This window comes from Pan troglodytes, chromosome 7, assembly GCF_028858775.2.
Source record: "Pan troglodytes isolate AG18354 chromosome 7, NHGRI_mPanTro3-v2.0_pri, whole genome shotgun sequence".
Lineage (NCBI taxonomy): Eukaryota > Metazoa > Chordata > Mammalia > Primates > Hominidae > Pan > Pan troglodytes.
The window spans coordinates 148,380,750-148,395,050 of record NC_072405.2 but is presented as its reverse complement, the minus strand read 5'-3'; the positions used below and the strand labels follow the sequence as shown (position 1 = coordinate 148,395,050).

The following is a 14,301-nucleotide window of genomic DNA, read 5'->3' as shown; positions in this document are numbered from 1 at the left end:
TGAAAGTTGTCTCATCAGCAGGTCCACTTGCAGTATATGTTAATATAGATTTAAACGCCTTGTCTGGGGAGTTCCTGATATTACTTTTTAAACCTACTGTGATTTCCAAAGCATAGCTCATCATGGTCAACTCAGGCCTCATAATTATAGCCACTTGTTTAAATAATGTATATGTTGAATTAACATTTTATAGATGAGGAAATAGGCTCTGAAAAGTTAGAGAAAAAAAAGCAGCATCTCTCTTAGGTATATTTTACCTATTTTTGTTTGTTTGTTTTTGAAATGGAGTCTCGCTCTGTCACCCAGGCTGGAGTGCAATGGTGCGATCTCAGCTCACTGCGACCTCCACCTCCTGGGTTCAGGCGATTCTCCTGCCTCAGCCTCCTGAACTACAGGTGCGTGCCATCACGCCCGGCTAATTTTTTGTAGTTTTAGTAGAGATGGGGCTTCACCATGTTAGCCAGGATGATCTTGGTCTCCTGACTTCGTGATCTGCCTGCTTTGGCCTCCCAAAGTGCTGTGTTTACAGGCATGGGCCACTGTGCCTGGCCTATTTTACCTAATTTTTAACATGGCACTAAGGAGGTGGCGACACTATCCCCCTGTAATAAATAAGGAGACTGAGGTTTAGATGGGAAGCAACAGGTCCAGGGCACAGATCCCATAAGCAGAAGAGCTTATGGTTCTTTCTTGTTCCAGGAAGTCTTAGCAGTATGCTTTATTCTCTCGTGCCTCAAAGCTCATTGGATGGCAGGTGACAGAGACTCGTAAAGGTCTCTCTTCACCACTCCTATCCCCCAACACGTACTCCTTTCTTCACAGGATAGACATTTGTGAGACATCCTATTCACTTTTCCTAGCTCTTGGCAGCCCATGGTGTTATAGACAGCTCCACACATGAGGAACTTTTCAAACATTTTTGGATATTGGCCCCAAATCTATTTCTCTTTGACTCTAATTCATGTTTCTAAAAGGTAGTCCTTGAGGTTATAGAAACCAATCTAATATATCTTCCTTGTTGCTGCCCTTCAAATATTCAAGGACATGTGTGGCATTCCTCCTCTTCCTTTGATCTCCTGGATCCTTCAACCATCCATCCTAAGACGTGGGTGACTTTACGATCCTTCCCAAAGCTGACTGCATACTCTAAAGGCTATGCCACAGAAAGGGCAGGGCCTTTGGATTCAGGCCTGTCTTGGTGTGAACCCTGGGTCATGTGAGGTGAATAGGCGGCCTCCCCTCCCAGAGTCTATTTCCTCCTCTGTGAAGCAGGGGCAGCAATCCCAGTGTCACGCTGACACGCCAGGCACGTGGTGTGGCAGTCGGCACCACAAGCTTGCTACTTCAGTGTCAGCCACCCTCCCAGCTGAGCGTTCCTGAGCATTTCCATGTTTCTTTCTTAGAGCCCCAGTCTGTGGGCCTTTTGTCCTGAAGTCATATCTTATCCTGTAGCCCTAACATCAGAGGTAGGCACACCCCCAGTAGGCGCCACAGTGTTTAGTGGAAGAACACAGGCTGTGCACAAAGCTCAGCCCCTGCCACAACCATACCCAACACCTGTTCCTCTCTCTTCTTCCAGATGGACACATTTGCAGATTTTGATACTATGACGGATCGGTTATTGGATGAAATCATTCAACACATTCAGTTGTACAACCTCTCCATATCCCGAATTAGGTAAAAGGAAACCACAGGTAGTTAATGCTGGGGGAAGAGGGGGGACATTTTTGAGTGTTTGCTGTATAAAAGCAATAATATGATGCCTTCTGTATACCACTGAGCTAAGCTAACTTGTGACTTTTAATAAATTACTTTTAAAGCAGAAGTAAGTACCAGGTCTGGCATACACATTCATCTCTGCCACAGTTTATGTCAGGGAGAATAAAAATTTTGTAGTTCTGTAGAAAGAGTCTTGGACTTAAAACAAAAATTCCTAGGTTTGAATTCTTGTTCTAACACTCACAAGTTGGAATCTTGTTTCTTGCCATGTACCAGATATATAACCTTTTGCAAGGTTTCTAAACCTCTAAACCTCTGTTTTCTTATCTATTAAGAGGAACTAGCACTGAGGTGATGTTTGAAAAAGGCCGGGTGCGGTGGCTCACACCTGTAATCCCAGCACTTTGGGAGGCTGAGGCGGGCGGATCACGAGGTCAGGAGATCGAGACCATCCTGGCTAACACAGGGAAACCCCATCTGTACTAAAAACACAAAAATATTAGCTGGGAGTGGTGGCGGGCACCTGCAGTCCCAGCTACTCAGGAGGCTGACGCAGGAGAATGGCGTGAACCTGGGAGGCAGAGCTTGCAGTGAGTGGAGATTGCGCCACTGCACTCCAGCCTGGGCGACAGAGTGAGACTCCATCTCAAAAAAAAAAAAAAAAAAAAAAAAAGGAAGAAGCAGAATGAGTTGCCCACCCCAAAGAGAGAGTTTCAATCAGCACTACTTTTATTCTTACACTGTACCAAACGTTTCAGTGACGACAGTGCTAGTAAGCAGCTTGCATTTTTCATGCAATTGAATATGTAGACATAGTGCTAATCCCTTGATATACATTATCCCATTTAGTCTTCATATACAAAATATTACTTCTTTATTCCACAAATGAAGCCTATAGAGGTTAGATTTTAAAAAAAAAGAATAAAAGAAAAGCTAGGTGAGGCAGTTTCGTAGGGTGACACTGATTTCTTTTCTTGGCTGGTTTTATGTTCATCATGAGTAGAGGTGGGGAGGTATAGCCTCTCATATAATAGGCTCTCAATAAATAAGTATTTAACTTGAGAGTAATGATTCATTGAACACGTGGGCCTGTGAGTAGCAGTATGGCTGGAGCAGAGCCTGCAGGAGGGGGTCTAACAGCATGGGCTGTGAGCAGGTGGTTCAATATATACACAGCGGGTGAAGGAGAGGATGAATGGCATTGTGAGGCCATCCGTATATGAATGGCCTCCCAAGCAGGATAAGGACTTGGGACTTGATCCTGTGAATGACCAGGAGATTTCAATGCTCAGAGGTGCATTTCAGGAAGGACCTTCCCTTCCCCCAGGTGGAATTAAAGCAGGCTGCTCTAGCAGCATGAAGCTGGCTGAAATGCCCACACTTCTCCCCTGACTGGGCCAAAGCTCCCATTCACAAAGACCCCATCTCAGGCTTCTCATGGCCAGGGTTTTGAAACCTGATGAGGTTGAGTTGGCAGTCCCTGTTCTCTTTGCCAGTTCTCCTACATTCAGTGGGAGGTGGAGAACAATGGCCCTTGATGCTTCCAGCACTGCACTCTTGGGCAGCAGCATTCACCGTCACACTCACGGGTACCCCTTCTGTTTCTCCACAGCTTCATTGGCCATTCTCTTGGCAACATCATCATCCGATCGGTCCTCACACGGCCCCGGTTCCGGTATTACCTCAACAAACTCCACACGTTCCTGTCACTCTCTGGGCCTCACCTGGGAACCCTGTACAACAACAGCACCCTGGTTAGTACAGGTAAGATTCTTCTAGGACTCGTCATTCCTCAGAATTAATCTGCGGTGTCTGGGGCGTGAAACCGGGGACACGTACTTCCACTTGGAACCCTGTGACTGTGCAGTCTTTTCCAAGCATGGCATGGAGGGAGGAGTCCTGGCCTTAGAGGTGTGGCCCTTGTGTCTGGGGGCTGAGTGAGGTGACACTAGATGTTTTCCAGGATCATTTCTGCCTTCAAATTTCTGTGAAAAAAAGGCAATGTCTCTGGGGTCCTGGTTGGAAAAGACTGACAAGACACAGTGTTGTGATGAAGAGAACAGGGACTCTGAATCAGGCCACCTGCATGACAAACCTGTGGTTAAGTCCTGACCAGGACACTTGAGGGAGACTGTGGCCTAGATATTTAATCTCTGTGCTCCTCAGTCTCCCTGTTTGTAAAATGGAGATTATGTGTGTGTGTATCTGTGTTTGTGTATGTGTATGTATACATATATGTATGTGTACAAGCATGTACACAATGTAAGTATGTATACATATATATGGTGTGTAGGTGCATATGTGCATATGTGTATCATAGAATTGTTGAAGATTACACAGGGGAAGGAAATAAGGTTGACTAACATCTATGGGAGGTTAAATATATCAGCAAGAGTCAGACAAAGAAGGACCTCGACTGACTCCAGAAGATGTTAGACTTACCCTGTAGACCTTGTAGATACTACTCATGAGATTTTACTGAGGAGGTGACATGGTTTGGTGTATGGAAGCCCAAGGAGGGCATTGAGTTTTATATGTAATAACAAATCATTTATTAAATCATGTTCTTAACAACTACCTCAGTAGTCCCTGATTGTTCAAACCCATTATGTGGCATTAGGGTCACCCCTGATAAGCTTCCTTGTCCCTGCAATCTTCCAGGCCTCTGCCACTGTCCCCTGTCCGCTCCCACACTAACGTTGTTTCCTCATGGCCTGGTCAGTTTAGTTAGTTTGCTTTTAAGTTATTTTATGGCATACTTGTGAACATGAGTTATCCGACACAATGGCACATAACAAATGGAAGTCCTTTCCTCTGCACTCTGTCTTTCCTCCCAAACCAACGAAGCCATTCTTTGGACAGAAACAAATTTGTTAAACTACATTTTTCCCCCACAGTTATAAAGGAATCTTGCAACATCATAAAATATTTTTTAAAAAGACAGACTTTACCAATAATATCTCCAATCTAGCATATCCAGAGTAATTTTATATATTTCATTCTACTTATCTTTGCGCACACACATTGACGTAGCAGTCAGTGTAATATATGTACATACCATAGCTTGCTTATTTCCTTGTGTTTCTATCAGATTAATTTGCTTGTTGTGGTTATGTAATCCTTAAACTTATCAATGTTAGTGTTTGCCTAAGCTTAGCTAAACACATGAGATTTTTTTTTTTTTTTTTTTTTTTTTTTTTTTTTTTTTTTGAGAGAGAGTCTTGCTTTTGTCACCCAGGCTGGAATGCAATGTCGCAATCTCGACTCACTGCAACCTCTGCCTCCCAGGTTCAGGCAATTCTTCTGCCTCAGCTTCCCAAGTAGCTGGCATTACAGGTGCCTGCCACCATGCCTGGCTAATTTTTTAATAGAGTCGGGATTTCACCATTTTAGCCAGGCTGGTCTCGAACTCCTGACCTCAGGTGATCCACCCGCCTCGGCCTGCCAAAGTGCTGGGATTACAGGCATGAGCCACCATGCCCAGCCAACAGATGAGTTGTGAAGTGAGACATTTATTTTAGCTTTACCGTATCCTAAATGTATCTGTAAGGATCATTCTTATATTCTTTTCACATTGAAAATTATTACCCTAGGCTTCTTTTTCGGAAGGAGATTGACTGGATTGAAGAGTGTGGGTAGTTTCTTACTCCGAAGGCTGTTGTCCTGTCATTTTTGCAGGATGATTTAAGTCCTTTCCACAAGTACATGAGAGGACAAATTTACCTCTAACTTCCCAACTATTTGCTAGTATGCCTACTTCTCTCTTATTTTCAAGTTAACTAAAATTCACAGTTTAACATTCATCTCACCAAAATTCCATCCCAATTAGTTTTTGTTTTGTTTTATGTTTTTGATTTTTATTTTGTTTTTGTCTTCCTAGGCTTATGGCTCATGCAGAAACTGAAGAAATCCGGGTCTCTACTGCAGCTGACCTTCAGGGATAATGCTGATTTGCGCAAATGTTTCCTCTACCAACTAAGCCAAAAAACAGGTCAGTGGTTTCCCCCACAGCTGCAGTTATGAGTTTGAGCTTGGGATTCAACTCCTGAGACACAAATGAGATATAATGCTACATTGATTCACTCACAGAAGGGCCTAGTCAGGAGGCCCAGCACTCAAAGCCTCTTTGGCTCATTGGGAGGCCAACAGCTACCAGGAACTCAGCTCCTCTTGCCCATTGCCCATATGGCACGTGAGAGATTGAGCCAAGGTGTGTGTAAGATCATTTCAATAGCCAGAAGCTGTAGCTTCCACTTTGTGCCAGTTTTTCAATGTTCTCATTGCATAGGCCTAAGATCTGTGTGCCAGCTTCACCCAGGTACAGGCCCATCTACAAAAAAGGCAGATGCAACATTTTCCACTGATGTTGACTGTGCAGTGGGAGACGGGGGTCATTGTCAGGCAGGCCTGCTATGATACCTGCACCCTCTCTCTGTCATGTGGAAGTGCATAGAGGTGTTGAAGACCCTACCTGCTATATGGGAATGTCCACAGAGGACAGCAGTAATGGTGATCATTGCCGAGTGGTCCCCATGTCCAATCGGGGAGTAGAGCAGCTGACTGATTGCCCTGCTCAGTCCCACCACGCAAGCTGGCCTGGCCCAGGGTCTGTTCTTGGTCACAATCTTCCACCATCCTGTAAACACTGACTCTGCTGATCCCTCTGTGCCTGTGAATCTGGTGTAGCCACGGGCTCATCTGTGAGCCTGGCTGAGTTCCTTTCCTACTTTCTGCCTCTGTGTGTTGAGTTGAGCTCTTAGAGCTATCTCCTGTGGAGGAGGAGGAGGGAGGCAGGGCTTGGCAGAAGAAGGTGGGACTGCAGTGTGATCACTGTAGAGTCCATCAGGGGTGCAGGAGCTGGGGTGGCCCTGGAGAGCTGTCCTGAAGGAAGGGGAGGGGCTGACCATTACACCTTTGTCTTCCTCGTCCATGTATTGGCCAGCTGTTGAAGTAGGCTGCCCCCAATGTGTGATGTCTGATGAGGGGACCCACACTTCAGTAGGGCACACATAGCTAAGAGCTGACAGCCGCCCACCCAGCAGGATCTGGGGAATGAGAAGGACAGTGTTAGTACAGATGGAGTGTCCAGGTAGTCTGCAGTGCTCAGGAAGTTCACGATGGGCTCTGAGGCCTGGAGGGATACACTGTGATGTTTAATTTGACGGGTCCCTCTGTCTGCATTGTGGGGACAGATTGCAGGAAGGCAAGACTGGCTGCAGAGAGGTGAGTTCTGAGGCTGTTTTCCTAAAGCATGGGACGTGGTGAAGGCTGGAATTAGGGGAGGTGCTGGGGTTGAGGAGGAAGAACAAGATAGTCAGACTGACTTTTCCTTATGAACCCCTTAATATTTCTATCCCCAAAAGGCTTTTTTGGTCCCATTCTTGTTGCTTATTTCTCTGTGTCCAGAGTAGCTTTCTGTGTGTCTCCTTAGCTTTCATGGCTGATGAGAGCAGGCTTCATCACCCCTCACAAACGCAAAGCCCCTGCTTAGTGACTTCTTTTCTCAACCTCCCATAGGCCCCCGCGATACCTCTGTGCCATCTGCTGTGCGTTGTTAAACCTCAGGACAGAATGTCCTTGTGCGATGACACTAGTGTGTGGTGTGTCAACATTTTTTCTCTCTATAGGACAAGTCTGGAAATTTGTGCAAATTTCCAGAGGGTGTTGAAGTTGAAACTACCTGGGTAAAAAGCACTCATCTGGCTAATTGTTACAGGGCTGCAGTATTTTAAAAACGTCGTGCTGGTTGCTTCTCCCCAAGACCGTTATGTGCCATTTCATTCAGCCAGGATTGAAATGTGTAAAACTGCCCTCAAAGACAGACACACAGGTAAGCTACATTTAATTTTTGCTCAGGGACTTTCTAATTTGAAAAGCAAAAGTAAATTCATGGAATTGACTGCCTATTGGGAACACCTGGGCTATAGGTTTAGTGCTGCATTTATCTTAGCTTAGTGATAGGACAAACATAGCTCATCTCGATGTTACTGTGCCAGATCCTTCCTTTGTGTAATAAACAGTCACATGTTTATTAGATTATGAAACTTCTGTTCAGTCCTATTGTGTGCCAGCCACTGAAATTGATGACTGGGATGTATAATTCAATGAGACAGGCCCTGCTCTCAAGGGGCACATTGTCTAGTTGGAGCCTCGACAAGTAATAGCAATGAGAGTAAAATGTGATAAGTCAAAAAATAAAATAATGCCTAAGGCATTAAGGCAGCCCAGAAGTGGAACAGGGCATAGGACAGAGTCAGACGAGGATCCCTGGAGATGACAATGAGTTAGGTTTTAAAGGATAGGTAGAAATTTTCCAGACAATCAAGATGGATGTGGGCTGGCATTTGTGGTTTCCTTTGGTTAATTTGTTTAATTTTTTTTTTTTAAAACACGTTTTTAGCTTTTAATTTTGAAACAATTTTATACTCAAAAAATGTTGCAACAACAGTACAAAACATTCCTGTATACGTTTCACTCTGATGCCCAATATTAGCGTCTTACATAACCATTGTACCATTATCAAAATCAGAAAATTAATACTGATTCAATATTATTATCTAATTTATAGACCTTATCTAAATTATGTCAGTGTCCACTAATGTCCCCTTTCTCTTCCAGAATCCAATCTAATTTGTTTCTTTCTATGTCAGGCATATTGATTATTTTTTAAGTAAATAGTAGTTTTGTTATATTTTAAGGTACTATCAAAAAATAGTGTACCAAAGGTCCAAAGATTTGGTGCTAATATATAATTGGGTCTATTCCAAATTTTCCCTGGTATCTAGAAAATCCAACAGGAATTTTGATGAAAAAATTTTTAAAAATTAGTTTTAATACATAAAATAGCATTGTGTTTTATACCATCTAGTATATGTAATGGAAAGTAACACAGGGCATATTCTAAAATGATTCTTTTTTTCTGATTAAAAACATTATAGAATATTTAAAAAGTCAAACTAATTTACATAATTTATGATCCTTTCTAACTCCACCTCTATCACTACCTACTTTTCGTGTTCTTCTAGTCTGTCTCTTCATGTGTGTTCATGATAAATGTTATAATTTTGTGTCATGATTTGATTTAGAGTAATATAGTTATTTGTCCATGTTAATAAAATATCATAAATACAAACACATTTTAATAATTATAGACTATATGCATATACCATAATTTAACAAATTCTCAATTACTGCACATAGAGCTTGCTTCTGGAAGGTTTCCTTTTTAGTTATTATGTGATGAAAGACTTTGCAAGTGTAAACTTTTAATACATCTATGGTATTTCATTAAAATCGATTTCTAGTAGTGGTATTATTGGAGGAAAATGTTAATGAGTTACTACTCTTAAAGTTTTTTGCCAAATTCCCTTCTAAAATATTGATACCAGCAACACGTGTACTGTTAGAGTATATTAGTGCCTGCCTATCTCACTCTACTCTCTCTCAGATTAAATATTAATTTAAAGATATTTGCTTATAATTTTTCAGCCTGAATTTTTAAATATTGATGCTTTTTTATGTATATTTTTAATCCATTTTTAAATATTTTCTAATCGCCCATGGGACATCATTATATGCTAAGGCCTGTGACAATAAATAAAGAGTCAATGATGTGGTTTTCAGTTCATACTTGACTAAACATAGCTGTGGTCAATAGACAGCCAAACTGTTTCTTTGTGCAGGGATTTGCTAATTTTGCTTGCCTGCTTTCTTGTCTCCCTGACATAGAGAAGTATTTTTGTTGACATTTCAACCTTGGTAAAGGCTTAAGAACAGAGTTCAACAACTATGGTCCACAAGCCAAATTCAACCCACCTCTCATTTTGTAAATAAAGTTTTATTGAAACATAGCCACACCCATCATTTACATATTGTATATGGCTGCTTTCACGCTAGAATTCAGAATTATGTTGAGTAGTTACACTGCGCGTCCTGGAAAGCCTTAAATATTTACAGAGAAAGTCTGACAACTCCTGCTCTAGCATAGCAAATTGTATTTATTATGGGCCGGGCACAATTCATGCGCTTTGCTTATCTTATTTGATATTCACAATGGCCATTTAAGGAAAAGGGAGTGTATCTTCAAAGGATATTAATATATGACTTAAATTGATTAATCTTCCTGTTAGTCATCTTAAGAAAAAATCGCCCTCTCTTTTGTTAAACTTATATTTTCTGTTACATTTTTACATGGACATCAAAGAAGTATGGCTTAATTGGTGAGTTAAACAGATTGGAAGACTTGATACAAAGTTTAGTTTATACGTGATTATCACTTTTTTTTTCTGGAAGAAGTACCAATATTTTTATTTTTCAAAAATTCTGAAATAAAATACCTCTCAACCTCTCTGACTTCATGTAACCTTCCAATTTATTCTCTACATTGTCATGTAGATAATTTGCTCCTATCCCAAAAGTCCATCAATTTAAAAACAGTGCTGTATTTGAGAAAACATATAAGAGTTTGCTATAAATGTTAAAAAATATACCAATGATTGCCTCCAGGGCTTATGAAACCAATCAAAGTCTCAGCAGAAAATGATCTGGTTGAGTAATCACTACATTTTGAGTGACTTTTTTCTTTAAATAAATGACCTTCTGACCTTTATTGCATATACAATTTAAACAAATTATGGTATTTGTGTAACAATATATGCTTCTATTTCCATTTATTGGCAACATTTATTCATTATTCTTGTTATTACATAATATTCACATACATCATTTAAAAAATATTATTACGTAATGTTCATAAACATCATTTTAAAGGAGCACAGAATTGTTTAGCCCACAAAGCATGGTTTACTTAACTATTCCTCTGATGCTGAATTTTGGCTGACCTGCATTTTCCCTTGGAAGGACTATTTCATGCATAAAATTACTGTGGCATAACCTCACATCATATTATTGCCTGTTGTAATGACCGCTACTCTAAGACATTAATGGGCTCTTGGGAATGACCATACCATTTGTTTTAACCCCAAATTCTTTTTAGCTGAATTGACACGGCTGCAACGAAATCCCTAATTATTTCAATTTCACGTTTCAATTCCCTTTACCTCAAAGCTCCTACCAAGACCCTAAGAAGAGGGAGGAAAAGAAACACCCCCAAATACATACCCCATGCATGATGGGGGGGTCCAGCTGTCCATCCCAGTCTGGGAAAGCAGACCTCTAAGTACTCTCCCCTGCTGGTAACTGGAGGGAAAAGGAAAACGGTGTTGAGTTCCTTCACGTGGCATGAGAGAGTGTCCAGAGTGAGGCTGTGGACTGTTAAACTCAGAATAAGCTCTCTTTCATCATCCAAAGTGACTGCTCTACTGGCTTTGTAAAACAGACCCGCTTGTTTGGAGTGGGTACCCGGAAGCTTACCTGACTTACAACTTCCAATTACTGTCTCCCCAGTTGGTCAAAAGTAAAATATCCCACCTCTCAGGATCATTCCAGAAAGTGTCTGTCAATGATATAAAAGTTGTCATAAACAGTTTTTCAGAAAAGAAGAACACAGGGCTAGGAGATATGAATCGTAGATCCAGGTGTGCAAATTTATCTATTGTTCAGCAATTCATTTGCACTGCATGCCTCCAAAACCTCCATGGCCTGATGCAAAATTGCAGCTGTGTCACTTTCAGGTGGAAACAGTCAATTCAGACTAACAACTGTAAAAACAAAACAAACCAACATAAAGAAAACTGCATTCTCCTTCTTGGGAATCAGAGGAGTCGGGTGAAATGCCACGTGGCTTCCATTATGCATGACATCAGAAAATGTCTGCTTCCAATTCTCTATTGAGCTGTGTTTCCAACCCCCAAGATCCCCTGAAATAGAACTTGAAACTCTGAGGATCCTCTCTGGTGTTGGCCTCCTTCTCTGCTACCCTGCTGGGAGGTACAGCTATTATTGAGAAACACGAACACCGCTATCATAACTTCTGGTGCATGGGTTCATAAAGCCGCTATTAGGAATCCCCTTCTGATTTCTGGCTATTGTAATCTGACTAGAAAAAGAGAACTTTGATTTTATTTCATATTAATTTCACTAACATTAGGAAGAGGTTGGAAACTGCTGTATAACAGGTCTGCCCAGGAACAGAATTTCGACACACATCTAGTGATGTTCTCTAGATTCCACTGCTAATTTCTGCACCAGCTTCATGTCCTTCTTCCCCGCTTTACAGGGCCAGTTTATGCAGAAATGATCAACAACCTCCTGGGCCCTCTGGTTGAAGCCAAGGACTGCACTTTAATCCGACACAACGTGTTCCACGCCCTGCCCAACACTGCCAACACCCTGATCGGCCGAGCCGCTCACATCGCTGTGCTGGATTCAGAACTCTTCCTGGAGAAGTTTTTCTTGGTGGCAGGACTCAACTACTTCAAGTAGTGGCTTTGAGGGAGCAGGTCTTTGGTAATGCTTACGATCAGTGGAGAGCTTTAGCTGAGACCTGCTTTTACAGACCTCACCATTTCAGAGTGAAGCTTCAACAGCATTGGGGGATGGAGGCTCGGGTGGAACCTGACATGAGAGGTGCTTTTGTTTTGGAGATTTGAGAAAGCTGAGCAAATAGACTAAATGACAACAAACTTTGCTTGAATTTGTGTAGTTACCTGGAGTGTCATTCAAGATGTTTTCTAGGAAAAATATGAGAGAATAAACAGAATACTTGGGAGTTGGTGAGCTCCCCTTGCTAGCCACTACTGGCTTACTGAGAGATTACTCCAATTTAACTAGACTTGCCGAATATGTTACTAGCTTATAGCTTTATCATTTCTGATTAAGTGCACACAAGCATTTCAGAACTCAGGTTAATCTCTGTGCAGAAGTGGAACATATTTGTGTAAATAGAATCCTCAATAGATTCAAATGTGTCAGTTGTTCAAGAAAATGTGATGCCCATATTCATATTCTCTCTTCATGTTTTCTAAACAAGGGAGCAAGGAATGCGTTACAAATCCCAGTTCTATTTCATAACAGCAGTGAGCAGGGTGACTTAAGGTAAAGAGGGATCAAGGTGACACTATTGGTAAATACAAGTTTGTTACAAAGAAACATGACTCTAGGAACATACTGAACTATGAATAGTTGCTCCACCTACTTCCCCAGACTTCTTCTATGCAGAGCCCTGATCCACAAATTATTTTAGTGATTGCTTACATCTTTGTCTGTAGTAGGGAACACTGAGTGAGACTAACCTAGCAGAAGGGGGCACTGAGATGAATGCACGCACGTGTGAAGCTCCTGCTGATACACTTCCAAAGACATGCTATGTTAGCATTCGATGCAATTGCAAAAAATTAAATCCATTAACGTGGCCAGCTGCTTCTCCTCTCCATGGAAGGAGGGAAACATCTAAATGGAGGAGTGCTGGATTAAAACCTCAGGGGAGCTCTAAGAAGGGTGCTGGCTATCTTTCAATAGAAATGTCTTCTTGCCTTAGGAAAATAAAGGGCTAGGAAAGGTCACTGCGTTGATAAAAACCAATAGACGACGGGGACAAAAGTGAGATCAGATAGGAGGAGAGCAACCAGACTGGAGACTCAACATAAGCTGTTATTGGTAAGTGACTCAAAGGGGAGTTTTGAAAATTACCAGGATGTTTAATAGTCAGGTCTCAAAGACTGAGTATGTTGTATGGGCTAAAGGAAGCCTAAAGAATCATTTCGTTGTATGGAAGAGATGAATGAACCTGGACAGTAGGGATAAGTAAGACAGGAGCCTAATCTTTTGGAGATGAAAGCTCCTGCTTCTGCAAAAATCCCTTCTGAAGTGTGGAAACGCATCTAGGACCAGGGTTCTCAACACCTAGACCATGACTCTAGGTCACTGGTGCCATGGTAACAAAACCAAGTAAATCTAAGCTCATCTGAGAAGTTTAGATCCTCTTATGTTAACAATGTGACTTTGAAAAATAAAAGCAGACCATGGGAATGAGTCCAGATGGGCAGCTTTGCAGGAGTGTAGACATGTGGTATTCTGTTGAAGAAAGAGAGGGTCGTTGAGGGAGAGTTGAATGTCTTGCAAAGGCAGACTTCCACACAATGGATTTAGGGTTTCTCAGTGAGTCCTTTCTAAATGCTTGTTATATCCTGGTCATAATGCATATGGGTTCACTGAGTCCTCTGGTCACTTTCCACTGGGAATTTTTATCTGAGCTCCCGAGTCAGAGCTGGGCATAGACTCTGGTTCTTCATGAGGAGTGCTGTATTTGTTCTGTAACCTGGGAGACATTTGTTCCCTAGTCGTGCAGCACATGGTATTGTGTTTCCTGACCTAGGCAAGTGCCCATGCTCAGTACAGAACCATAAGTTGGTAGCAGCTTCTCCTTTCTGGCCAAATGATGGGCCCTGTCCCTCTGATGAGTGCATTTCATGTTGTGTTTCCAATTTTCATCAGCAATGTTCGTCACTCCCTGGTCCTTTGAAAGACTGTGTAGCCCGCGGTTATGGAGCCGGGATGAATCTGATGATCATCATCTTCTCCAATAACCAGATGCCATTTTTAACTTCAATATGCTGTCTGGACATAGTGAGAACTAATGGCAATAAACGTCCAGCTGCATGGTGCACCTCTTTTTTATAGGGG

At 41.9% G+C, this 14,301-nt stretch overlaps 1 protein-coding gene across 6 annotated transcripts in view; it reads left to right on the top strand.

Moving 5' to 3' along the window:
- Nucleotides 1–12,302, top strand: part of FAM135B (family with sequence similarity 135 member B) — a 367,515-nt gene extending 355,213 nt beyond the window's left edge. For all 6 annotated transcript variants that reach the window (XM_016959901.4, XM_063817398.1, XM_063817401.1 and 3 more), the window contains 5 exons: nt 1,580–1,677; nt 3,332–3,483; nt 5,600–5,710; nt 7,436–7,549; nt 11,897–12,302. In XM_016959901.4, the coding sequence (XP_016815390.1) occupies nt 1,580–1,677; nt 3,332–3,483; nt 5,600–5,710; nt 7,436–7,549; nt 11,897–12,102 (681 nt within the window). In that variant the 3' untranslated portion in view covers nt 12,103–12,302. The remainder of the gene's footprint in view (nt 1–1,579; nt 1,678–3,331; nt 3,484–5,599; nt 5,711–7,435; nt 7,550–11,896) is intronic.
- The last annotated feature ends 1,999 nt before the right edge of the window (nt 12,303–14,301 follow it).